We start from the raw sequence: 26491 nt of genomic DNA on the forward strand, positions 1-26491 counted from the left end.
TTTTCAAAATGGTGTGTGCCTATTTATTAGGGCTGACTCTCCATTTCAGCTTCCTGGGAAAGAAAAATCCTGTGACCTGAATCACTGCATGGACAGAAGTGGTCCCTGAAGTTGTGTGTGTGGGAATCTTACTGTACAAGAGAGAAAAGTAAGATGTCTCACGGTTTCCCTTCCCTCGAAACCATCATTTCCTTAATTCTATCAAACTCCATAAAAAGCACAGAATATACTTAGGAACTTGGAGTTGGACATAAATAGTCTAAAAAGTGAGCAAAGTCTCTGATTAGAAAACGACTTTCCCCCACGCTGGCCTGGAAGTGTCGAGGTCAAAGGCTGACCCTGGGACCCTCCCAGGCACCCTGGCACCTGGCACTCTGGAAGCACCTGTTCCATTTGGGGCCAATTGTGTGGGGGCCGGTCTGGGGCTGTGTTCTCCCAGGGACACGCAGGGGCCATGCTGGCCTCTCCCACAAGAGCCTCCTCCTTGGGGGCACTCCCTTCTGACCGTGCCCTGAAGCATGAGGGTCTGGAAGGGCTTCAATCCCAGACGGCTCCACCCCCCTGCCCTAGTCAAGTGTCTGTGATCCTTTTCCTGCTTACATCTTCTTTGATTTCAGGAAGAGCCGTTTTCTACCAACTTGTCCCCACCTCTCCCCAGGAGACCAGGCTGTCCCAACCTCTCTACTCTGGTTCAGTCTGGCCTGGATTCCCTACCTGCTTATTTTCTAGTCTCCAACTCTTTTCCAAACACGCTTTTCACACGTCAAGTCCCCTTCTGGCTCAGCCCACCTGGTTATGCCTCTGCCTGCTGCCATCTCCTTTCACACACACCCACTCGCATCTTGGGAGCTGGGCAGGAACAGATATTTTGCAGTGCAGTCTGTGCTCTCCTCAGCTGAAGGAAATGACGGTGCTAAAATGTGGGTCAGTGCAAGAGCCAAGTCCATTTCTTTCAGCGAGTCTGAGAATACGTCCATTTAACTGGAAATCTGGAGACCCAGCTCTACTGTGTCATTCCACTCCCTACAGCTTTGGTAATTAATGTTTTACATGTCCAAACAAAACCTAAAGATTTTCTATTCTTTACTAAATAAAAGTTCCTTTCACAGAAAACAGCCCGAAACTCATCACTGTTCAAATATGTGAAAACAGGCATCAACGGCAGAAAGTTAAACACTCTTTCCCCTTTTAGCGGGAACGAGAATGAACACTGTGGGGCAGCACTCTCAAGTGTCCCAGGAGAAGGTCCTCTGTCCACCAGGCCCAGAGTCCTGCTGAGAGGCTGGGCTGTATGCAGCCCAGGTCGGGTTTCTGTCTGCGAGTCCCGGGGAGGAAAGCGGAGCTGAGACAGAGCCTTCTTCCCTGCGGGTCATGCTGACCGTCCCTGGACACAGAACAAGCCAGGCTCTAGCAGCTGCCACAGCAAACATCCAAACATTGTCATCGCCTCATGACGAAGCTGGGCTCGTCCTCCTCATCCTCCTCCTCTGTTCCAGATGCCTCCTCAGAGCTACTCTTCCGTTGCTCCTGGGACTGACTGGATCCTGGAATCGTAGGAAATGTGGATTATAAACATATAAATTCACTCAAGAGACTAAAGTGGCACTTTCAAAAAGGAGGAGAGCAGAGGGAAATCAGGAAGTAGTTGCCAGAGGCAGCCCTCACATGCCATCAGTTGGCCAGAGAACTGATCTATAAATGGCCCTCTGACACATGAACCTCACCCTCATAAAAAGGCCCAGGACTCAGGGCTCCCTGTTTTTTTTTTTTTTTTTTTAAATTAAATTCAGTTTTACTGAGATATATTCACATACCATACAATCATCCATGGTGTACAATCAGCTGTTCACAGTACATCATATAGTTGTGCATTCATCACCCTAATCTATTTTTGAACATTTTCCTTACACCAGAAAGAATAAGAATAAAAAATAAAAGTAAAAAAAGAATACCCAAATCATCCCCCCATCCCACCTGATTTTTCATTTAGTTTTTGTCCCCATTTTTCTACTCATCCATCCATACACTGGATAAAGGGAGTGCGATCCACAAACTTTTCACAATCATGCTGTCACCCCTTGTAAGCCACATTGTTATACAATCGTCTTCAAGCGTCAAGGCTACTGGGTTGGAGTCTGATAGTTTCAGGTATTTACTTCTAGCTATTCCAATACGTTAAATCCTAAAAACGGTTATCTATATAGTGCATAAGAATGTCCACCAAAGTGACGTCTCGACTCCATTTAAAATCTCTCAGCCACTGAAACTTTATTTCGTTTCATTTTGCATCCCCTTTTGGTCAAGAAGATGTTCTCAATCCCACGACGCCAGGTCCAGATTCATCCCCGGGAGTCATATCCTGTGTTGCCAGGGAGATTTACACCTCTGGGAGTCAGGTCCCATGTAGCGGGAAGGGCAGTGAGTTCACCTGCTGAGTTGAATTAGCTAGAGAGAAAGGGCCACATCTGAGCAACGAAGATGTACTCAGGGGGAGACTCTTAGGCACAATTATGAGCAGGTTTAGGGCTCACTGCTTTTAATACAGCCCCCGTTACCTACACCTGCCAACCTAGTAGGGCAAGTCACACAGGCCATGCCCTAACATGTACTGCCAGGCTGACAACACTCCTGCTCAAGGCTCACATTCTCACTGCGGTCTGCAAACAGATTTTCAAAACCTGTGTGGTAGAATACTATGGAAAGATGGCAGAGTGAGAAGTTCCAGGAATCAGTCCCTCTGCCACAACAACTACTGAACTGGCAGAACTGTATGAATCAACCATTTTGAAACCCTGGAGTTTAATGGAACACTGTGTGGCATCCAGGGAAGAGCTGGAGGAAGAGGCTGGTAAACTGAAGTAAGAATCAGTGAATTTCACCCTCCACGCAGTGGCCACCATCTCCATCCTCAGTCACATGGCACAGGGAGCAGTGGGGACTAGAGCCCAGGCTCCTAGTACAGCATGCATATCTCATATCTTCCATATAATGTATCTTAATTTTTGCATTTTCCATCCTTTGGTTTCTCCATGTTTCATTCTGTGTATTTTTTTCTTGATATATTTTCCAGTTGAGCAATACTCTCTTCATCTGTATCTAATTTGTTATGAAACCTATTAATTGAGTTCTTAGTTTAGATTAGTATATATTTTAGTTCTAAAATTTGTTTGGTTATTTGCAAATCTGTGTCATTTTATAAATTAATAGCTTCCAATTCTCTCTCTTGCCTTTTTTCTTCTCTAATATAGTAAGCATAGTTGTTTTAAAGTTTATGCTGATAACTCCAATTTCTGGATGCTCTGTATTGTTTGTTGTTTCTGCTGGCTTTTCTCCATGATATTTTGTCTCCCAGTGTGCTGGGTTATTTTTTTATTGAGTCCTTAGGATTACGTTAACAATCTCCAGGGAGGACATACGTTTGTTTCTGCCAGGATTTACACTGCTATAACAATCCAGGGGGCTCTAACAATTCAGGATTACCTTAATGCACTTTCAGGAATTAAGATGATTAGAAGCTGGGCTTCAGTCCATGTGAGGGCTGGTCCATTTATGGTTCACTTTGACTCTCAAGGATGCAGCTTCAGGCAGTTTTCACTTCAAAGCATAGATACTTTAATAGGGATCTGCATTCCAGTGACTGTTCCCTAGTCCTACAAGCCGTCAAAAGGCTGTTCATCCTCTCAGACATTCACTTGCCTCTACCAACATGGGCAGACAGCTCCAGGAAAAAGTGACTCCACATGCTGGGCTCACCCCTCTGTTGTTCCATCTTGTCCAAGATCTTGACCTCGTGATTCTTCCCTACCCTGTTAACACTCCAGTGCCTTCAAGCAGATGTGTTTTATATTTCATCCCGTTTTTCTAACTTCTTCATTGGGTGGGATTGGTGGGAGTTACGTAATGTGTGCTACAAGGAATGGAAACCTCAGTAGGTAAGGTAGGCAACCTCACTCCTTGGCTTAAAATTCTTTATGCAATGGACCCTGCTTCCCCCCTGCAGTTTGCCTCACCACTGCACATCCTTGCCTCTTTGGCCCCTCCTTTGGCCTCAGGCCACATCATCCAGGCCTCTCTCCAGGGGCAGGGCAGAACTGTGCAGAGAACAAAATTCAGGTGTGATCAGGGCAGGGTGAGATGGGGGCAGGCTTGCATGTCACCTCCCCTTCCCGGGCTCTGGTTGGCAGCCGAGTTTACTTGAGCTTTATTTGGAAGCCTCCACCCCTTGATAACTCATACACAGCTTGAGTCAGCTCACACTCTCTGGATTTGACCCTGGTCCCCTGAGGCTGCCGCAGAGCGAGAGGGGCCACGGGGAGACCTGACAATTCTCCCTGCTGAGTTTCTTTCTCTGAGGACAATTCCACCTTACTGGCTTGCCCAGATAATCTTGGACCAGGACTGACAGACTTCCCAGCTCCCTGGCACTCCTGGTGTGAACAGTAGTGCCTGCCCCTGGTCTGTAAAAGCCTCAGATCCAAATTCACAAGGAAAAGAGGCCATCAGTCACGAAGGCTGCACCTGCTGCCTCCTCTTTCCCCTCCAAATGTTTGAAATTTTCACCCCCTTCCATCCTGTTGCAAAGGAAGGGAGGTTGCACAGCTTTGGAAGTAAAGCAACCTGGGTTTAGATCCTGGATCTGCCATTTACAGGTTAATTTGACTCTGGGCAAGTCATCTTTCTTTCTGAGCCTTACTTTCTTATCTTTAAAATGTGAATAACTGTTGTCATCTTGCCCCACAATTGGAATCAGCCATTTCCCCAGAGAGTCCTGGTTCCTTCTAGTGGGACACCTTTGCCACAAGGGACATTATTGCAACTGGGTTGTTGTCATTGTTCCTGGATCTTTTTAATGGACAGAGCTAGAAAAAAAGTATTTTTAGAAAGTGGAAAATAAATTATGAGCTCATACCAATGTTTCTAATTTAAATTTAAAGTCATAAGGTTTTTACTTAATTTATTTGATTAACTATTTGTAACTTTTCCCTTCACCTTGGTATTAACACAATCATTTATTTGCTTTCTCATTTTATAAGCTTATATATAAAACGATTAAAACAGCCATACCCCTAATATGACTAACTACATGATTACTAAGGGCAGATTAAGATTTCTCTGTCTGTTTGGAATTATTAAAGCCATGTTCTTTAATGCAATCTTGTGGGGGCAGATTTATTAGCCTTTTGATTAGAGTGGAAACTTTTGATTGAGTGTTTCCATGGAGATGTGACTCACCCAACTTTGGGCGATACTTTAGATTATTTCCATGGAGGTGTGGCCCTACCCATTCAGGGTGGGTCTTGATTAGTTCACTGGAATATTTAAGAGAGAAGCTAAGAGCCAACACAGCTCAGATGTTTGCTGACACTTAGAGATGCTTGGAGTTGCGGACAGAAGGATGTTTGGAGATGCTAAGCTAAGAGATGAAGCCCAGAGTTTGCTCCGGAGAAGCGAAGAGACGACTGTCTGACGCTTAGAGAGAAACGTCCTGGGAGAAAGAATCAAGGACACATAGGAGCTGAGAGAGGAGCTAAAACAAAAGCCCAGAGACATTTTGGAAAAAGCCATTTTGAAACACAACCTGGGAACAAAGGACCAGCAGATGCCAGCTACGTGCCTTCCCAGAGGACAGAGGTGTTCCAGACGCCATCAGCCATTCTTCGGGAAGGTATCCTCTTGTTGACGCCTTAGTTTGGACACTTTCATGGCCTTAGAACTGTCAATTGTAACCTAATAAATCCCCTTTATAAAAGCTAATCCATTTCTGGTATTTTGTATAACAGCAGCATTAGAAAACTGGAACAATTTCTTTGTAGTTCTTTTATCTTTAGGACACGTTCCCCTAAGATTGTACAGTCAAATTCCTGTGCTTAATTATGCCACTGACCGACCTACAGTTAGGTTCATTTGTTTCATTCTGGTCTCCATTTCTTGGAGTTGCTTTGTGGTGTTTCCCTTCCCCATGGCTCGCTGGGGGAAGGAAATACACATCCAAACTGGCCAGCCCTGGGTGCTGGCTCCAGGAGCCTCTTCACCCTCGTTCACTGAGCAAACCTTCTCAAATGAAGTCAATGTATTCATTGAACTTCCTCTGTGCTCTCACCCAAGGGGTTATAAAAGCAACTTCTCTATTGAGATGAAATTCACATGACATAAAAGTCACCATCATAACCATATTAAAGTGTACAATCTTGTGGTTTTAGTATATTCACAATGTCATACAGCCATGGCCACCATCTAATTCCAAAACATTTCCATCACCCCAGAGAGAAACCCTGTACCTCTCATGAACCCCCTTTCCCCCTCCTGACAACCACCCACCTACTTTCTGTCTCCATGGATTTGCCTGTTCTGGACATTTCATATCAACAGAATCATACAATTGGTGGCCTTTTGTGCCTGGCTTCTTTCAGTTACCACAATGTTTTCAAGGTTCACCCACACTGCAGCATCTATCTGTACATCATTCCTTATTTTTTCCCCTGTCTTTTCAATATTCTATTTTTTTAATTTTTAATACAGAAGTACCTATTATTACAGTAGCTGAGAGATTTGAAATAGAGTTGAGAGGCTATTCTGGAAGTTACTCTTATGCAAGCTCCAGCCAGCTATCCCAAATGACCACAGTAATGCCAAGTCCTAACCAGCAGTATTCCTGAAATACCTAGGTCCCTATCTGAAACTCTATAAAAGTTTCATGCACTAAGTTTATCTCTCAAAAACTTAAATCCACCAGAGTGTTCTTCTGCCACAAAAGGCCTAAAACCCAGAGGCAACAGCCTCTTTAAGAACAACAAGCAGATGCAGCCCCTTTCCATTAATGTCAACACCCCTTTTCAATATGAACAAGTTAGGGTGGTCACTGCCTAGACACCCCTGAAGATCAAGAAAGTGATTAAATGAGAGGAAGGGGTAGCAACAGACAACATAGGATTTAACAAAGGACTACAAGTACTGAATCTTTATATAAATATTTTTTTAAATGCTAGGGTATTATAATAGCTAGAAGGAAATAACTGCAATAGTCAAACTGTAACCCATAACATATTTTGAAATTTGCTCTACAGCTACTTGTTAAATTGTACTTTGAAAGTCATCACCTTTCTGTATATATTTTATATTTCACAATAAGGAAAGACCTGAAACTGTGGAACTGTAACTCATAACATTCTTTGAAATTACCTACATAACTATTTGTTTTTGTTTGTTTTTTAATTTTAAAATTACTTTATTTATCAAATTAAAAAAACATTTCTAAACAAAATAAAGCAAAAGCAATGGGAAAAACAAATATCCTGAAGTAATTTCATTCCTTCCTTATATTTCACAATAAGGAAATAACTGAACTTGTGGAACTGTAACCCATAACATTCCTTGAAATTTGCTCTCTAACTACTTGTTAAATCATACTTTGAAAGTTATCACTGTCATGTTTATGTGTTAAATTTCACAATTAAAAATGTATTTTAAAAAAGAAGTACATATTAAGCCTATATAACATACAGGTTCACAAGCAGATGCAGATCTGAACTATACAAATATCACATACAGATATGAGCTAGGAATTACACCTGCATGCATTTGCAGATGTGCACTCACATATGCATAGAAATGAGTGAGACCATCCTAGAGAGACACTGGAATTCGGGCACGCCACTACTGCCACTACTGCTAGTGATCACTCGCTGAGCTCTTCCTGTGCAAAGTGCTTCACATACTTTACCTTATTTATTTTCAACACAGCCCAAGAGACAGGGAGATATTAGCCCTATTTGTCAGGGAGGAGATCAAAACTTAAATAAGGTGCTCAGGATTGCACAACTGCTAAGTGGTGGAGCTGGAATTTGAAGCCAGGTTTCCTGATTCCCCTGAGCATGCTCTGCAGAGATGGATGAAAAGTGATCTAGCACCCGGGGTTGCAGGGAGGTGGGGTGGCGGTGGGAGGAGAATTTCATTCCTTTTTATGGTTGAATATTTTTCCATTGTATGGCTATACTACATTTTGTTTATCTGCTCATGAGTTGATGGATATTTGGGATGTTTCCTCTTTTTGACTATTATGAATAATACTGCTAAGAACATTCATGTATAAGCTTTTGTGTGGACACATGGTTTCGTTTCTCTAGGAGTAGAATTGCAGGGTTATATGGTAACTCTATTTTTAACTTTTTTAAAAATTAATTTAATTCATTGTAGCAGGCGATGGATTTTTAGATTCTATACCAAAAGCATAAGCAACAAAAGAAAAAAATAGCTAAATAGATAAATGGAACTTCCTTAAAATTACAAACTTTTGTGCATCAAAGGACATTATCAAGAAAGTGAACAGACAACCTACACATGGGAGAAAATATTTGGAAACCATATATCTGATAAGGATTTAATACCCAGATTGTAGACAGAACTCCTACAACTCAACTACAACAAAAAAACAAACAACCACATTAAAAAATAGGCCAAAGATTTGAATAGTTATTTCTTCAAAGATGATATTCAAATGGCCAATAAGTATATGAAAAGATGCTCAACATCCTTGCCACCAGAGAATTGAGAATTGAAACTATGAGACACCATTTCACAGCCACTGCATGCTGTTGAAAATAACAAGTGTTGGCGAGGATGTGGAAAAATGGAAACCCTAGTACATTGCTGGTGGGAATGTAAAATGGTACAGCCACTGTGGGAAACTTTTTGGCAGTTCCTCAGAAAGTTAAACATAGAATTACCAAAGACCCAGCAATTCCGTTCCTAGGTAGCACCCAAAAGAATTGAAAGCAGGGACTTTGACAGATATTTTCATACTAATGTTCATCGCAGCATTATTAACAGCCAAAAGGTAGAAGCAACCCAAGTGTCCATCAACAGATGAATGGTTGAACAAAATGTGGTCCATCCAGGAAAGGAATCTTTTTCAGCTGTAAATAAAGTGAAGTGCTGGTACATGCTACAAGACGGATGAACCTTGACATCATATTGAGTGAAATAAGCCAGACACAAAAGGACAAATATTGTATGATCTCAGTTATATGAATACCTGGAATAAACCAATTCATACAGACAGATAGTACATTACCAGGGGACAGAGGGTGAGGGAAAGGGAGAATTCTTGCTTAATGGGTACAGTTTCTGTTTGAGGCAATAAGAAAGTTTGGGTAATGGGTATTGGTGATGGCAGCACAATATTGTGAATGAAATTAATACCACTTGCCAGTGGTTAAAATGGGAAATTCTGAGTTGCATATATGTTTCTACAATAAAAGTTAAAAAAAAAAAAAAGACAAACAAAAACAAAATAATTGTATAGCAGAGGGCTCTGCAAACAACAAATATGCCAGCTTCCTGGCTCTTCCCAAACACCGACCCAGAAACCCTCCCTCCTAACACTCCACGTGCAGCTCTGAATTTCCAACTTTTCCCCTTTCATGACTGCCAGTACCCACAGTACAGCTGAGCTGGCCCAAAGCACAGAGTACAAAGACAACTTGTTCCCAATCCCTCCTCCTCCTCCCCCCTCCTTTTGGGAGCAGGGGAGTGGGTGAGAGTGGGAAGAGGCCAGCCAGGGACCAGAGAGGCACAGCCAGTCCTCCAGCTCAGTCACTCCAGGCAGACACCTGCAGGCACAGGTGCCTCACCAACTCCCACCAGGCAGCTCCCCTGGGTCCCCCATGGGCCTCCTCTCTGCAAATGTGCAGGTACACCCCCATAACCCTAGCACGCATACGTGCACCAAAGCTTTGCTACTGCTGTCATCACAGGGTCAGACAAAGAGATGCCTCAGGCACAGCATAGCCTGAAATTCCCTTTCACATCCCAGGATGGGGCATTCAAGAGCATGTGTGGCAGTGGGTTGATATCCTCTCTAAGATCTAATTTAATTAGTTTTGGATATCTGTTCTTCTGTTACACAGCCTCATGCCAACTGGAACGAGAAGTTTCAAAAGTACAAATGGCGACACACTATTTTAATAGCTAGTATTTTTTGAATACCTAAGGGCCAGATACTGTGCTAAGCTTTACATGTATGATCTTGTTTAATTCTAACAACAGCTTACTTACATATCCATTTTATAGATGGGAAAAATAAAGCTCAGAGAGGTTGACTAATTTAATGCTCAAGGTTTACTAATCAGTTAAGACAGGGAGCCAGGATTCAAATCCAGACAAGCGCTCATTTTAGGCCTCTGCCCTTAACCATCACCCTTCCTTGCCTTCAGAAATGCATTAGGAAACTGAGGCAAAAGGAAAATGAGATGGAGCCAGGAATGAGGTGTGCATACAAGATGCAGGGCCATGGAGAGATCAAGTAAAAAGCTGAAGATGGGTCAGAAAACTAGCTCTGAGCTACCTAGACCCTCAGGCAGTGCTCCCCAAGCCTTCCCCCATCACGGCACACCAGGACAGGGACAGGGCTGCCCAGAGACAGAGGCAAATGCTCCGAGGCCGTGGTCACCCAGCATCCACCCTGAGGGCCAAAGGGAAGTGGGTCTCTGCCACTTGTGGCCCATTCCCCACGTATCAGCTGGAGGGCTCTGTTCCACAACTTGATTTGCTCTAGAACTTAAAGTCATATCCTGTCCATCTCAAGCCTCCCTAAGAACCACAAAGGATACTCTAGCTCTGAATCTGGGAGGACAAACACACTGGAACTGGTCTTTAATTCTGATCTTAAAGAAATAGTTAAATATGTGGAATCGTGTTTTGGATGCTTGAGATTCTGATTAACAGAGGAGGGCTCAAAGCATTCCTGGTGGCTGAAAATACATTACCTCACTAGCAAACATAATGGATGTGTGTGTGTGTGTGTGTGTGTGTGTGTGTGTGTGAGGATTTGGGAAGGGTCAGAGCCTATCAGAGCCTCTGATAGAGGAGAAACCTAGAAATCTGCCATATGACCCATGTACATTCAAGTCATTTGGTAATTCAACAAAATTAATTTACCTATTCATTCTTTCAACATTTACTAAGTGCTTACTTCTTGTCAGCTACTATGCTTAATGTTGCAGATACAAGAGTAAAAAAGATACTGTCACAAATTAAAACAATGAGATACTGTTACACACCTGTGAGAATGGCTAAAATCCAAAACACTGACAACAATTGCTGGCAAGGATGTGGGGCAACAGTGGCCACAGAAATGCTTGTACATTACGGATGGGAATGCAAAATGGCACAGCCACTTTGGAAGACATTTGGCAGTTTCTTACAAAGGTAAACAAAATCTTGTCATACAAGGCAGCAATCATGCTCCTAGGTATATACCCAACTGATATGAAAACTTATGGCCATAAAAAAACCAGCATACGAATGTGTATAGCAGTTTATTCATAACTGCCAAAAATTAAAAGTAACCAAAATGTCCTTCAATAGGTGAGTGAATAAACAAACTGTATTATATTCACATGATAGAATACTATTTAACAATAAAAAGGAATAAGCTATCAAGTCATACAAAGACAAGGAGGAACCTTAAATGCATATTGTTAAGTAAAAAAAAAAAAGCCAGTCTGAAAAGGCTATGTACTATATGATTCTATTTGTATATGATATTCTGGAAAACACAAAGCTAGAGAGACAGTAAACAGATAAGCGGTTGCCAGAAGTTGGGGTGTGTGCCATGTGTTGTGTGCGGTTTGAATAGATGGAGCATAGGGGATTTTTGCAGGGCAGTGAAACTATACTGCAACGGTGGATACATGACAGTATGCATTTGTCAAAACCCACAGAACTTTATAATATAAAGAATGAACTGTAATATATGCAAATTAAAAAAAAACATTTAGGAGGTCAGGGCATCACAGGATGGAATGCAGAAGGTGACAAATAAATCTCACTATGTTACAAATGCATGACATAACCACAGTGAAAGGGTGGGGGAAAAGGTGCTGACCTAGGTAACTCTGGAAACGAGAAGACTAAAGGCAAAGGAACTGTACTTAAGCACTGTATTCTAGGTCATCAAGTCATTTCCCACAGGGTAACAAAGTTAATTTTGAAACCACTACACATGTACTCTGCAACTGAACAGTTAAATAAATGGATGGTGGATAGTGAAACGAGGTTACTCACTATCAGAATGGGAGGTTACAGACAAACAAGGGGAGAAGGCTAGAACGATCCATGTGGTAATGCACTGGAATTGGACATATCAGTCTGAAGTCATGTTTAGCTTAATATATAGAGAAGGTTACATGCAGAAACAGTTATAGATATGGGTATGTATCCTGGTTGTTACACACATGTATTTCCTTGCTCTACCAGCTGAGAGGGCCTAAAAACAACACCCCAGTAGCAACAAGCACGCTTAGCCCTTAGCTCTTAATTTCTAATACAATTTCCCTATAAAGGAACCAGGGCTCCTTGGAGAAATGGCTGGTTCTAGGATGGGGAAAGAAAATACACAAGATGAGTGTGAACTATCTTGTAGTGCCAGAAGGTGTGAAGGCCTCAAAACCAAACCAAAACAAAAATCAAACAAACCAAAAGAAGCCCAGGACAATGAGGGCATGTCAAAGGGACACAAGAACCAGCTGAAAGAGCTCCAACAGCCACCACTGGAACAATTTGAACAACAAAATAAAGGAGCATTGGATTATTTCCCAAAGTATGAAATAAATACCATGAGTCCAAACTGATATAAACAAATGACTGAATAAATACATAAATGGAGCAGAACAGATGAATCTCCCGTGCAAGATCCCAACTAACTTACATAAACACTGCCCTCAGGGAGGGGGAATACTCCTCAGGCCTTAAGTATGGTCTGGGCACAGTGACTTCCTTCCAAGGAGGACAGGATAGAAAGGGGGGAAAAGATGAACTTTACAGTGGAGAAACTGGAACATCACCAAGCCAGCTAATCAAGGTCAACATCAACAGTGATAAGTCACTTTGATAGTACACGTCCTTGATATGATGTGATACGCATGGCACTTTATCTATGTGGTTTTCCTCCTAAAAACTCCTTAACCCCAGTCTAATCATCAGAAAAACATCAGACTAATCCCAATTGAGGGATTTGTTGTACAGAACACCCGACCCTTGAAACTCATCAAAAGAATGAGTCTGAGAAACCATCAGTCAACAGAAGCCCAAGGAGACACGATGACTAAACGTAACATGATATCCTAGATGGGATTCTGGAACACAGAAAGGGCATCAGATACAAAGTAAGGAAATCTGAAAAAAGTTTAGATTTTAGTTAATAATAATGTATTGATACTCATTCATTAATTGTGGCAAATGTGCTATATGAACTTAATAAGGGAAACTGGATGTGGAGTATATGGGAACTCTCTGTACTATCTTTGTAGTTTTTCTGTAAATCTAAAGCTATTCTAAAATAAAAAAGAAGACACTGTCTTGCCCTCATGGAACTGAGCTTATAAGCAGCACATCATGCGATTTAGCAGGTTCTCTAACTATGTGCCAAACCTCATGGGAGCAAGATGGAGGGAAAGCTTAATCTGTTAAATTGGGGGTGAGGAGGGAGGTTAGGAAAGGCTTTACAAAAAGAGAAAACTGCAACTGAAATGTGCAGGATGAACAGGTGTCCTCCAGATAGATAAGGAGGCAGGCAGCATGAAAAAGAAAACAGCGCACAGAGGCCTGAGCATGTGCAGAGAGGCTGAGGGACAGAGGTCGTGAGAGTGGTTTACATGGAAGAGAGAGGCCGGACAAAACTGGGAGAGAGACCGGAAGGGGCCAGACAGTGAGCGCCAGTGATGCCAGGTGCTGCTGGGCCAGATTTTAAGCAGGAGAGCCTTATGGGCAAGTGCACAGCCAGCAGAGACGCTGCCTGGGATCAAAGCCTGGCCCTGCCGCTCACTCCCTCTGCAGCTCTGCAGCCTTCACTGCTTGGTGCCTACAGTCTTGGAAATAGGGAAGATAGTACTGCCTAATTAGTTAATATACGTAACACTTAGAACTGGGGGAACACAGTAAACATTCAATAAATGTTAGCTCTTGTTATTTAAGCAGAAGAATGAATGACAATCCAATGGCTGTTTTAAATAGAGCACTGGAGGCTGTATGCAGGTGGCTGTTGAGGGGCTGGTGGGAAGAGAGTGGGGGCTGCTACTGTGGTCCGGCAAGATCTGGATCTGTAATTTTAAGCCTTTAACTAAATCCCAGTAAAACCTTCACTTCCTCTGATATGCATCATTCTGATCCACAGGGAGGAAGAATAATTTTTAAAAGCTAATGCTTGGCAACGATGTGGTAAAACTGTACATGGCTGCAGATTGTTGATGGCAGCAAAAATTGTTACTACTCCTTTGGAAAGTACCTGGTGATACATTTTGAGAGCCGTAAATTCTGTTCAAACTCTGTAATCTAATAATTCTCACTATTGGCAATTTACCTTACGGAAATAAGAAAAAAAAAAGGAAGACAGTGCATGATATTGACAGAAGTGTCTCCTATTTTAGAGAAAAACAGAACTCATTCTAAAGTCTAATAAAAGGGGAAGAGTGAGGCATATTATGGCATGTCAATGCTGGAATATTATCAGTCACTGAAAAAAATCTATGAAGGAATGGAAATGCTTATAATGTGACATAAAATAAGCAAAATGGAAAAACATTCACACATTATGATTGTTAATTACATATGAACGGCTTATGTATATGGAGAGACTAAAAGAAAACTGACAGATGGAAAGGTGATCTGTTAGGATGACGTTGCTTGAATTCTGGCCATTGTTTACTTCCGTTGTTATACTATTAGTTACTCAATATTTTAAAATCTAGGAATCTGAGATTTTATTCACGGATCATAGAAATACTGGGTAAAATTCCACTGACCGCAAATGAAGCAGACATCACTTAACTCTCTTTTTTGCCAGATGAATGGGTAGACTAGAAAAAAATCCTGGTACATGGAATTGTGAGGACATGGGAAAAGACTTGTGATAAAATGTTACACGGTAAAATTAAAGCAACTATAAATATGGTATTTATATAAATAAGGTATATGTAATACATATCTTAAATCACATTAAAAATGTTAAGTAACGATTATAGATCATCTTATTTCTGACTTTATTCTTTTTGGTATATTCCAAAAATTTCTAAAATAATCATATATTACCTTTATTCTCAAAAAACACAAAAGATACAGTTTTCCATAAGATGCATAAGCCTGCATAAGAATTTTGGCTCTGAAATTAATAGTTAATTCTACAACATATATTGAGTGCCTTCCCAACACCAACACTTTCCTCTAGATCAGGGACTCTCAACCTGGGGCAATTCTGCATATGTCCCCCCCACCCCCCGCCCCGCCCCAGGGGACATCTGGCAATGTCTGGAGATGTTTTGATTGTCTTGACTGAGAAGGGTGTTTCTGGCATCTTATGGTTAAACAATGAACAGGATGCCCATCACAACAAAGAATGTCAATAGTGCTAGGGTTCAGAAACCCTGCTTTAGATATAAGTAGTGACAAATCTTCTTAAGGTCACCTGGGATTTCTTTGGTAAGCAGCTCTATGTTAGTACAAGTAACACTGGTGTTAGAATATATCATTTTGGGAGTTTTGGGCTTTGTAATAATCCAAATTGGCTTAATGTCATAAAATGGTGTCAATTAAGACATGAGTCCCACACTGCAGGGTCTGTTCACTGAGTTATTGACCGGAAAGAAAAAAAATGGGGCCATTTCCTTTCCAGTGTCAGAACTCCTAGCCAACTGCCCCATATCCTTTCAGAAGAAAGCCAAGAGGGCACCTTAAGTGATCTACCCCCAAGTGCACCAAGAACCCGAGGTGCGCAGAAGCCATCTTGTGGCACAACTAGGTACTACCACATTAAATGCCTCATTTCAACAGGACAACTAGAAAACCTACATACTCTTTCACAAAATGAAACATGAGGGAAGTTGAGAAGACATGGTAAAAGCCACACAAGCCATTTTTATGACAGTTATTCCTACAGTACTCTCTATTCTGCTCATTTTGTATGAAACACAAATAACCAAATGGTAGTAATAATTTTTTAATGTGTACACTGCTAATGTCACAAGTATAAGCCCACATACTACACCAAGTGATTTTCAAATCTGATTGCAGCCCATAGCCATATGGAAATAGAAAATTCCACAAAACAGTACTTATTCTTACCACATGTAATGTACTCTGATACTTTCTCGTCTATTTTATTTCACTAACAACAACAACAAAAAATGACAGCTGCAACTTCTGAACTGATTTCAGGATCATAAACCTCAGTTTGAAAAGCACTGTGCTACCACAATGTGACTCCATGATATAACATAGGAACACACATCAATCTTTTTGGGAGCACGGAAACTCAAGACAGGAGGAGACACATTGAGAGGGCACTCGATTTTAAACAAGTTGGAAGCTTTGGATGAAATCCACCTAAAGTCCTAAAATCCACCTAAACTGCTGTGTGACCTTTGAAACATTCTTTATAGTCTTGGACAGATCAAAGGTCAGTGAAAATTCCATGATGCCATACACCTACTGTCTAAGGAAGGATCTGAAAAGGGGGATTTAAAAACTCCAGCTCTGTGATGTTGCCACTTATCTCCTTCAATTTCTGAACTGATTCTTGAAAAGTTAATATGCAATTCTCAAGCATCAACACAGGTTCATTTAAGTACAAACTCACAACAACTGATTCCAATTTCTTTTTCTGAGTTCTTAGATTTCCCAAGGAGAGGAACCTAGAAAATATGGTATATCTTAATGCCAGCAAGGCATTCGACAAAATCATTGAATGCAGAATTGTATATCTAAAAAGAGCCCATCACTCATACTGTTGAGCTACTGAACCACATCAGGCAGCCACCCACCACCAGAGTTCTTATTACGGGGGAAAAAGGAATTGCTCTTTGTTTAAGTACTGTTAGCTGAGTTCTGTTTCTTTAGCCAAAAGCATTCTTAACTGACCTGGTAGATGACTCAGTCACAGCCAAAGAGACCCAAAAAGACTTTTGCTTGGAATGCTGGGGCGTCCCCGCAGTCTGTCCCCCTGGACAAGAGCAAGGCAGGGTGCCCCCTGGCAGCAGCTGCAGGCATCTCCCAACCACAGCGAGGAGCCAGCCTGATTGCGAACACGTGAAGAGAGAGGCTGAAAGCCAATAACGTTTCTGTGCTCCTCTAGCCATGCTTGAAGGGAGGTCTGTCTTGCACCGATGTGAGCCAATATCTTTCTTTGCAGCTTAAGCCAATCTGGCTTTCTGAAGGAAACTAAAGGAGTCCTTAGTGATTCAATTAAGCCCTCACTCCTTCAGCAGCCAGTCAACCAGCCTCTAAACTCTAAAACTCAGCATTTCTTGACAGTTCAGCCACTGTGAACAACACAGAAAGGCCACAACAAAGGACAGTGAACACCACTCACCTTCTTTTTGTTTCTTCTCTTCAAGTTTCATTTTCTTGGCCAATAATTTCTTCTCTTTTAACTTCTGACTGCAAATGTAAAGTGAGTACATTGACTCATTACTATCTTACTGTATATTTTAGAAAATAAACACCTATTTATAGCATCTTTAAAATCTTTATAATTACACAAACATTACAATGACAAAATAAAGAAACGGTTTCTCATGATTCTACACTCCAACATTATCAACACTATCGAGCTGTTTTTATTATAAATCAAGGTCAAATCCTAGGTAGCCCTGACAGAGGCAATTAAAGCAATATCAAAAATACTGGAGATGCTTTTTCATTCCAAGATATTTAGGGAATGTTATTAGGATCCTGTTCAGCTGTCTAAATGTTGAGGGACTATTTATAAAAACAAACAAACACATAAACATGCACAGCCTGTATAATCACCTGTATGATCACATAGCCACTTGGGGAGGTCAAACCTTAATTTAAGGAAGAGGCTAAATGGGAAGATTGTCACAGCACCTTGTTAAACATGATGTTAAAATAGAGAAGTGAAGGAGACACCAAAATCCATGAGATCACCAAAGTACTGACTTCTAAGCTTTGAAGAATCAGTAACAAGCTGGGGGCAATAAGTGACTTGTTCTTTCCCCAGATTCTGGCTTGCTCCACTGTAGGTCATAAGCCCAAACCCCTAAAGGTGATGCAGATGAACTGCTGATTGCAAGAAGGACTGGACTCACTCACCAACCATCTACTTTCACCTTTCCCGCCCTTAAGCTTTAATATATGTAAGGGATGCCATGAAGCCCTTACCGCTTTTTCCGACGCTTAGCAGTCTGCTCCTCGGCAGCAACTTTATTCCTTTGCAGTCTCTTCTGAAAATCTGCATCCAGTTTTTGCTACAAAAAACCCCAAATCATTTAGACACACTTTGGTCTAGGTAGACTGCAGCAGGTTTCACTTGGGCTGGGCATGAGAGTTCTAGAAGTCACAACACTGGGTGTGCTACAGGCACTACCTAGACCCCCGGGGTTGCTCCACAGGCTGGGCAGGAAATCAATGTATGGCTCTCTAATGACCAAGTGACTCCTTCAGTTCATTAAGATACCACACTGCACAATGAAATATAAAAGAGAATGTATGATCCCAGAGTAATTTGGGCAGAGAATAAAAAAGCATTTGCAAAGCCTCCTTGAGGGACTGGGGAAAAAATGTGGAAATATTAAACTTACCACCTGGGGAATTCCTTATTTTCTCGCAAGCCTTGGGGACTACCAATTTAGAAGGCCAAGCCCTTGATCTTGGGGCTTGTCCTTATGAAGCTTGTTGCTGCAAAGGAGAAGCTAAGCCTACTTATAATTGTGCCTAAGAGTCACCCCCAGAGAACCTCTTTTGTTGCTCAGTTGTGGCCCCTCTTTCTAAGCCAACTAGGCCGGTAAACTTACTGCCCTCTCCTCTACATGGGACATGACTCTAGGGAATGAGCCTGGACCCGCCATCGTGGGATTGAGAAAGCCTTCTGGACCAAAAGTGGGGAGAGAAATGAAACGAAACAAAGTTTCAGTGGCTGAGAGATTTCAAATGGAGTTGAGTGGTCATTCTGGAGGTTATTCTTGTGCATTATATAGATATCTCTTTTTAGTTTTTAGTGTACTAGAATAGCTAGAAGGAAATACCTGAAACTGTTGAACTGTAATCCAGTAGCCTTGATTCTTGAAGAGAACTGTTTAACAATATAGCTTACACGGTGTGACTGTGTGATTGTGAAAACTTTGTGGCTCACACTCCCTTTATACAATCTATGGACAGATGAGCAGAAAAATGAGGACGAAAAGTAATGAATAATGGGGGGGGTGGAGGGTAGGGGATGTTTTGGGTGTTCTTTACTTTTATTTTTATTCTTTTTTTTTTTTTTGAGTAATGAAAGTGTTCAAGAATTGATTGTGGTGATGAATGCACAACTCTATGATAATACTGTGAACAACTGATTGTACACTTTGGATGATGATAGGTTAAGTGAATATATCTCAATAAAATTGCATTTTAAAAAAACAGAGAGAAAGAATGTATGAGAGGGAGCACGTTACTTACTCTTTGAGGGCAGAGGCAATACTGATTGTCTCTTTTTAGCCAGGGCCCAGGACAGCGACTGGAGCTCATTAGAATGAAAGGTCAGTGGGTCAGAACTGTAGAACTTTCAAGTCCTAATTCTAGCTAGAGTTATCAGGTGACTGATTCTAAGGCAGTATAACACACACCACTGAATGCCATCCCATGCTACTAAAAAAACAAATAACACACCCCTGTATTTCTTCCTAGCAGCTCCCTCTTTCTAAGCCTGTTTCCTCACGGATAAAATGGGGGAAATATAATTTCCGGCTCCTAGAGCTGATAGGAAGAGTAACGAAATGAGATAAGCTACAGAAAAGCACTTGTGAACTCTAAAGACATCTATTGATGTGATGTGTCATCTCTCATTTCCTCCAGCCATAGTCACAGAGGTCACTGGGTCAAAAAAGAAAGACCCAGTAAAGGAGGAAAAGGTGGCTTCAAGCCCCCTGCTTGCCGGCACTGCTCAGATTGACACAAATAAAAATTATAAGCCCTCTTTCTGAAAGCAGAAAATATGAAATAAAAAAGAAGATTCTCCTCTTAAGAAGGAAATCAGCTTTAATTGGAGGAAAACTAGAAAGCACACCACTTAAACCTAAAAGCCCTTGGTTTGTTCAGAAGACCAACTGTGCTCTGTCAGTGGGATCCTATCAGTCAGTGGAAAAGGGGGAGGATTTTCTGGCCTCTTTTTTTTTTTAAACCCCAGAGCCTGGCTTTAGCCATCTGAAATAAAAACTTCTGTGTTTGTATGGATGTCAAGAAATATTTTTCTGTACTTTCTCCCGGTCTTTAATCAATATGTAAAATGCTGCAAACTAATTTATGATGCATGAGACAACAGCCTACTCTATTTCCTCTCCTAAAGAAGTTTAAAATTAAAAGCACTTCTGACAGTTTCTATACAGAGAGCTTTGTTCATTTCTGACAGTGACCCGGTAGAGCTGTGTGACAAGCCGCCCGAAACTTCCTACTAGGACTGAGAATGTCACCACCATAAGATGGTGGTAGCTGAAGAAGACCCACCAAAGCAAATGCTAGGTGAAAACAATCATGGCGATGATCCCATTCTGTCCCAAAATCAGGATTTTTTATAACTCAATTTCAGCCATTCCAATGAATCCTTACATGTTTTCTTCTGTGTTTTGGCTGTCTCTTTGGTTTGACTTTTTTTTCCCCTAATATTTTATTTTGAAAAAATTTCAAACACAGAAAAGATGGAACAATTACACACTGCATATACCCACCACCTGTATTCAACTATAAGATTTTGCCACACTTGCTTTATCATGTCTCTATCCATCTTCCTATGCCTCTGTCCAGCTATCAATCCATTTTATTTCTGATGTATTTCAGAGTAAGCTCCAGACGTGAGGACACTGCACTGCTAAACATTTAAGCATGCATATCCTTAACTAGAGTTCAGTATTGTTTACTTGTTTAAGTAACACTTTCATACAACGAAATGCCTAAATCGTGGGTATACAATTTTATCACCCCAGAATGTTCCCACATCCCTCTTTCCAATCAACCCTTGTTTCGAATCCCTAGACACAAGCACAGTTCTGGGTGGGTTTTTTTTTTTCTCACATAGAACAGTTTTGTTTATTCTAAAGCTTCATATAAATGGAATCATATACCATGGTCTCTTCTGGGCAAGGCTTCTTTCACTCAGCATAATGTTTTGAAGAAGTGTCCATGTTGCTGCATATATTAGTAGTTTATACTGCTAAGTAGCATTGCTAAGTAGTATTCTATTTTATGAATGTTGTTTGTTTTAATTTTTAAAAGTATTTTATTTCCTTTATATAGAAAGCATTCTATAGAGAATCTGATTTTTTTTTTAAACCAAATTATTGGAAAGTCAAATACCATCAGGTGAAGTAGCTGCTTCTCTCATTAAAGGCAGTCAAATATAATTTTTTTTATTAAATTCAGTTTTATTGAAATACATTCACACACCATACAATCATCCATGATATACAATCCACTGTCCACAGTATGATAACATAGTTACGCGTTCATCACCACAATCTATCTCTGAACATTTTCCTTACATCAGAAAGAACCAGAACAAGAATAAAAAATAAAAGTGAAAAAAGAACACCCAAATCATCCCCCCATCCCACCCCATTTGTCCTTTAGTTTTTATCCCCATTCCTCCACTCATCCATACACTAGATAAAGGGGGTGTGATCCACAAGGTCTTCACAATCACACTGTCACCCCTTGTACTCTACATTATTATATAATTGTCTTCAGGAGTCCAGACTGCTGGGTTGGAGTTTGGTAGTTTCAGGTATTTACTTCTAGCTATTCCAATATATTAAAGCCTAAGAGGTGTTATCTATATAGTGCATAAGAATGTCCACCAGAGTGACCTCTCGACTCCATTTGGAATCTCTCAGCCACTGAAACTATTTCGTCTCATTTTGTATCTCCCTTTTGGTCAAGAAGATACTCTCAGTTCCACGATGCCGGGTCCACATTCATCCCCGGGAGTCATACCCTGCGTTGCCAGGGAGATTTACATCCCAAATATAATTTTAAAGTATCTGAATCACTCTAAATGGCACAAATTTGCTCTATGAAATAGAGCAACAAAACAGGTATCATGGTCAGACCGAGGTAAAAGACTTTTTTGGTGCGTGTTTTAAGATTAACAACATATATAGTGTTAGAAGGGGAAGTCAGATGTATATTTGGAAAATCAAAAAGAATCAGCCAAATAATATTTGAGGAGCACTTACACAAAGGCCAGTGTACACACACACACACACACACACACACACACACACACACACTTTTATATATTTTTTTCTGCTTATCACTAATAGCCAGTTATAAAATATAAAGGGTCAGCCAACACCACTGCAATTAAAAATTTAAAATACATTTGAACAAATGTAGTGAGAGAGATGCAAAAAATCTCTACAAATCATTACTGAGAGATACAGAAAGATTTAACAAATAAAAAAAGAAACAAAGTTTCTAGATGGATGACTAAACATTGTAACCTCCATTCCCACTCAAGTTAGGGGTTCAATTCAATTCTAGCCAAAGATCAAATAAGATTTTTGGTGAGGATAAAATAACTCTAAAAATCAATTGGAAAAATAAAACAAGTGAAATAAATGTCCAAATAAGCATTTTAAAACAGAATCCAGGGAGATTTCTGGCCCTTCCAGCCAAGTAACAGGATGCTTAGCAGTTCTTAAAGTACAGATTCTAAAGCAATTCTCAAGCTCTTAAGATAATCACTTACATTTGTCAGCCGTCATGAAAAAATACCAGCTTCAAAGCTAGAAAACCCAAATCCTCAAAACAGAAGACACATGGAAACACACTATTATTCACACCAAAAACACAGTTAACTGAAATTACACAACTTCAGTCAAAAGAGAGAGAACAGAGGAATAACTAAAGCGGTGTGTGGGATCCATTTCATGGCGAACGGCCCGGGTGGGAGTGGGGACCCTGCTGTGTCCTTCCACACACATGGGCGTCTCCCTCCCCTCACTCCTCTCCTGCTCTGCAGAGTCTGACCCAGGCATAATCTGAACTTTGCTGGATGTCTGCTTTCCTGACTGACTTTAGCCACGGCCAGCTGTATCCACTCTTCGCCAAATGCTTTTTTCTAACGGCTGTAAGTACACATTGCCCAAACCCAAGGGTTCAGCCAACCCTCTCCCTCACTGACCTTCTCAGCCATGGCATCCATGTAGTCCTGTCGCTGGTACTCCCTCCGGCGAAGATGCCTGTACACGTGGAACTCTCCACTGCCGGCCCCAGCACTTGAACCTGTAACAAGGACAGTCCAGAGTTCCTGATGAAATCCAGTTACCAACACGGGCTATCCTTAACCAGAAGGGACTGAAGAAAGAAAGAATTAATAGAAAGGACCATGCCTGCCTTTTTCCCCATTGTACCCCAGAAAATAGCACAGTTCCTGGCATAGCATAGACATCACTAAGTATTTGTGGCATGAATGTTGATCGTGAAGTCACTAAAAATTCCACTCTTATGCAGTATTAAGAGGAAGAGCAAACTGCAGTTCAGAGACCAGAAACCTAGAAGAGAGCCTGTGACCCTCCCTCCAGGATAATTCCACATCTGAAAAGATGTCTATGATACAGTAAGTAAAAAAAGTAGATTACTAAATAGTAATGTGTAGAACAATCATATTTTTGTAAAAACATTTCTTCTTAAACATGAGTGGCTTTTGATTATAAAGAGGCTTGAAGAGTAATACCATAATGTTATAAGTGGAATATACCTCTATTTATTGGTATTAGTTTATCTTACGATTAGTATATGTTAATTTTCAGAACATATATTATTCCAAAAATAATAAAACTCTTGCTGTTTCAAAAAAAAACAGTGCAGTGCATTATTAAGAATAATGCAGTTCAAATACTATTTCCTGAGTTTTTTGGTGCCCCTTAAATTTGGGGCCCAAGGTAAATGCCTCACTATCCTTCCCTGCTTTAAAACCTGAAGCACACTTTTTCACTTTAATTATTATTCTGGTTATTTTTGTGCGTGTGGTAATGAGGGTGTTGGGGATTGATTTTGGTGATGAATGTATAACTATGTAACAGTACTGTGAACAATCGAATGTATGATTTGTTTTATATGACTGTGTGGTATGTGAATATATCTCAATAAAATGAATATTAAAAAAAATAAACATCCTTTATGTCAAAAAAAAAAAAAAGAATAATGCAGAAGAAAATTTTCTAGTCCTGAACCATGAGCAACAGCATCCCTTCACTGTAAGGGCAAATACTGGTCTAGTGAATATATATTTTTCTTATCAGAGATCTAATAACAAATACTAACTGCAAGGTTTTTATATCTACATTTTGAAAGTTATATTTACCCACCTCGCACCCCCCTCCTCCAACACACCCAGAAAACATTACCCATAACATCTCGGACAAATTCTGGGGGAGGTCGAGGTGCCCATTCACTCATTTTTTCTGGAATTGGAACTGCTTTGTCCTGCAACATTTAAACACCAAGGCATCTATAAGTACAAACTTACTGACAAAGGCACATCTTTTATAACTAAAGAATTTTAACTAGGCTACTGAATAGGGCTGTTTGGTTCCTTGGGCCCTGAGCTGATTTTATGTTCTTCCCTCTGTCTTGGCTTTATTTCATTCTGTCTACTCTGGGGCATATTACAGCTCACAGCTTTGCCAGGAGAGAGTTACTTAACCTTTCCAGGGCATACCTCAGAAACATAAGTCACCGTTTATGGCTACAAACTTCTAACTTTAACACTACCAGAGAAGGAAAGTCAACCCTTTCTTGTCAAAGCTGTTTAAGAGACCTCATCCTATTGTTTTTCTGACTGAGGGGTCCGAAACCCGGAACGGTGAATGACTTGCCTAAGGGGTTTCGGTCAATATCTCTCTAACAATCGGTGAGGTCTGGAAGAAAATACACCTTGTGCTAACCCATGGGTTCTATCTTTTCAGTCTAACGCCTTTGTTCACAGAAAGTTAAAACTGGAAAGGGAGCACAAGAAGCCGCTCCACAGTGGCCTCATCCAGAACATACAGGAAGCTAGGGGCAGCCTACTCCTTCTAAGGACGAAGGATTGGCCCTGAAGAATCAGTTACTGATACCAGATATTGAGGCGGGGGAGGTGGGCCGGTGGGCCCCCAGAGACTCCGGGGCCGGGACGAAAAAGCTGTGGCCCCGCAAACGGCAGGGGTTTGTTTGGCCCTCGGAGGGCCCGTTGAGCCCGCGCCTCGTCTCACCGGGTTCTTCATGAGCCGCTCCAGCTTGAGCTTCTGTTCCTCCGCCGCATTCTTGGGGATGACAAGCGCCTGCGGCTCTTTCCTGGGCCTCGGCGGTCGCACCGAGGAGGCGGCTGAGCTCGCCATGACCGGTTGACAGCTTCCCGGCTTCCCCGGTAGCCGGCGGCGGCGCGCGCCTATGACGACAGCATCGCGCGCCTATGACGACAGCACCGGGCGCCAAGCACGTAGGCGCCGTCTCCTTTCGCAAGCGGGGTGGGGCGGAGTCAGGAGCCCGAAGCAGTCTGCTGAATATTCATAAGCCCGAGGCCAGCGTGGGTTATTTTGATCAAAGGTACTTGATTTCATTTCCTGTTTTTGCACAAATCAGTGCCGTCGAGCCCCCGCGTCCCGGGGGAGAGGTGGCCGCGCTTGCCGAGCGCTGCGGCCTCAGCCGACCCCTCCCGTCCCCCGCGCGCTGGCCCGGCCCTCCCCGCAGCCCCGCGGAGGAGCCCTGCCTCCTTCCCCGCTCTCCTCGCCTCGCCTTCTTTGTTCTACTGCTCCTCGGGTCTGCTCCGCTCCCCCTCCCATTTCTGCCCATCGCCTGTTCTTTAAGACAGCTGTGAGCTCCCTCAGGCCTGGGGCCGTATCTCCTTTGTCCGCCTCGAATTACTCTGCAAATACTCCCTGGCTGAGCTAAGGAGCCTTTCTCATGACAAAGAGCAAGGCGGCTCTTCAGCCTGGCAGCCCGCCCGGCGCTCACAGCCAGGCCTTGGTGTTTTCCTGTTGAACATAAACAATTTCAGAGAAGGCTAACATCACACAAGGCCACTCTGTGATCGCGACGAACAAGACATAAACAAGACTGCCCTGTAATCATGTATGAAGTCAGACATAAGCAAGAATGGTGTTCAAACTAGAAAAGCGCCCAACATCTTTCCATTCTGGCTAATATGAGTGACTGCTGCGTCTTTATATGTTAGCCCTCTTCATTCCTCCACTTTAAATATTAAGATACCCAATAATGGGATTGGTCCCTCCTTCCTGACGGCATCTAACCCAGAGAAAAAGCCGACTTTCTGGAACCTTCCCCCAAATCACCGAACACAAGGCCAAATCCTATAATTCCTTTTTAACACCTCCTTACTGAGTTTAAATGCTGTCTGCCTCCTTTCAGCTCCTGTTCAACTTCGAGTGTGTGCCTGGTGGTCTTTACAGTTGCTGGTTTTCTTGTTTATCACTTGTCTTCTGGAAAGTGGGAGCTCTGTCTGTTT

General features: G+C 41.8%; 1 protein-coding gene and 1 long non-coding RNA gene across 2 annotated transcripts in view; one reads left to right on the plus strand and one right to left on the minus strand.

Annotated features, from left to right (window-relative positions):
• On the minus strand, positions 1–25403 carry PRKRIP1 (PRKR interacting protein 1). The gene is made up of 6 exons (XM_037814995.1): positions 25239–25403; positions 24393–24471; positions 23168–23268; positions 18172–18257; positions 17360–17427; positions 1–1544 (listed from the first exon to the last, which is right to left on the minus strand). Exons 1-6 carry the CDS (start codon positions 25362–25364, stop codon positions 1441–1443), a joined length of 564 nt encoding a protein of 187 aa, XP_037670923.1. The 5' UTR covers positions 25365–25403; the 3' UTR covers positions 1–1440.
• A 116-nt stretch (positions 25404–25519) lies between these two features.
• Positions 25520–26491, plus strand: part of LOC119518272 — a 28215-nt gene continuing 27243 nt past the window's right edge. Inside the window, exon 1 of the long non-coding RNA XR_005213696.1 lies at positions 25520–25572. This is a non-coding gene — a long non-coding RNA (uncharacterized LOC119518272). The remainder of the gene's footprint in view (positions 25573–26491) is intronic.

Source organism: Choloepus didactylus, chromosome 21, assembly GCF_015220235.1.
Source record: "Choloepus didactylus isolate mChoDid1 chromosome 21, mChoDid1.pri, whole genome shotgun sequence".
NCBI lineage: Eukaryota > Metazoa > Chordata > Mammalia > Pilosa > Megalonychidae > Choloepus > Choloepus didactylus.

Bases quoted from the DNA above. Each gene is read 5' to 3' on its own strand.
- PRKRIP1 (XM_037814995.1), bottom strand. From the start codon at position 25,364: ATGGCGAGCTCAGCCGCCTCCTCGGTGCGACCGCCGAGGCCCAGGAAA. The intron at 17,428-18,171 runs GTAAGGGCTTCA...TTACATTTGCAG, and splicing joins GCTAAGCGTCGGAAAAAGCG to TCAGAAGTTAAAAGAGAAGA. The intron at 1,545-17,359 runs GTGAGTGGTGTT...CTACGATTCCAG, and splicing joins AGAGAAGAAACAAAAAGAAG to GATCCAGTCAGTCCCAGGAG.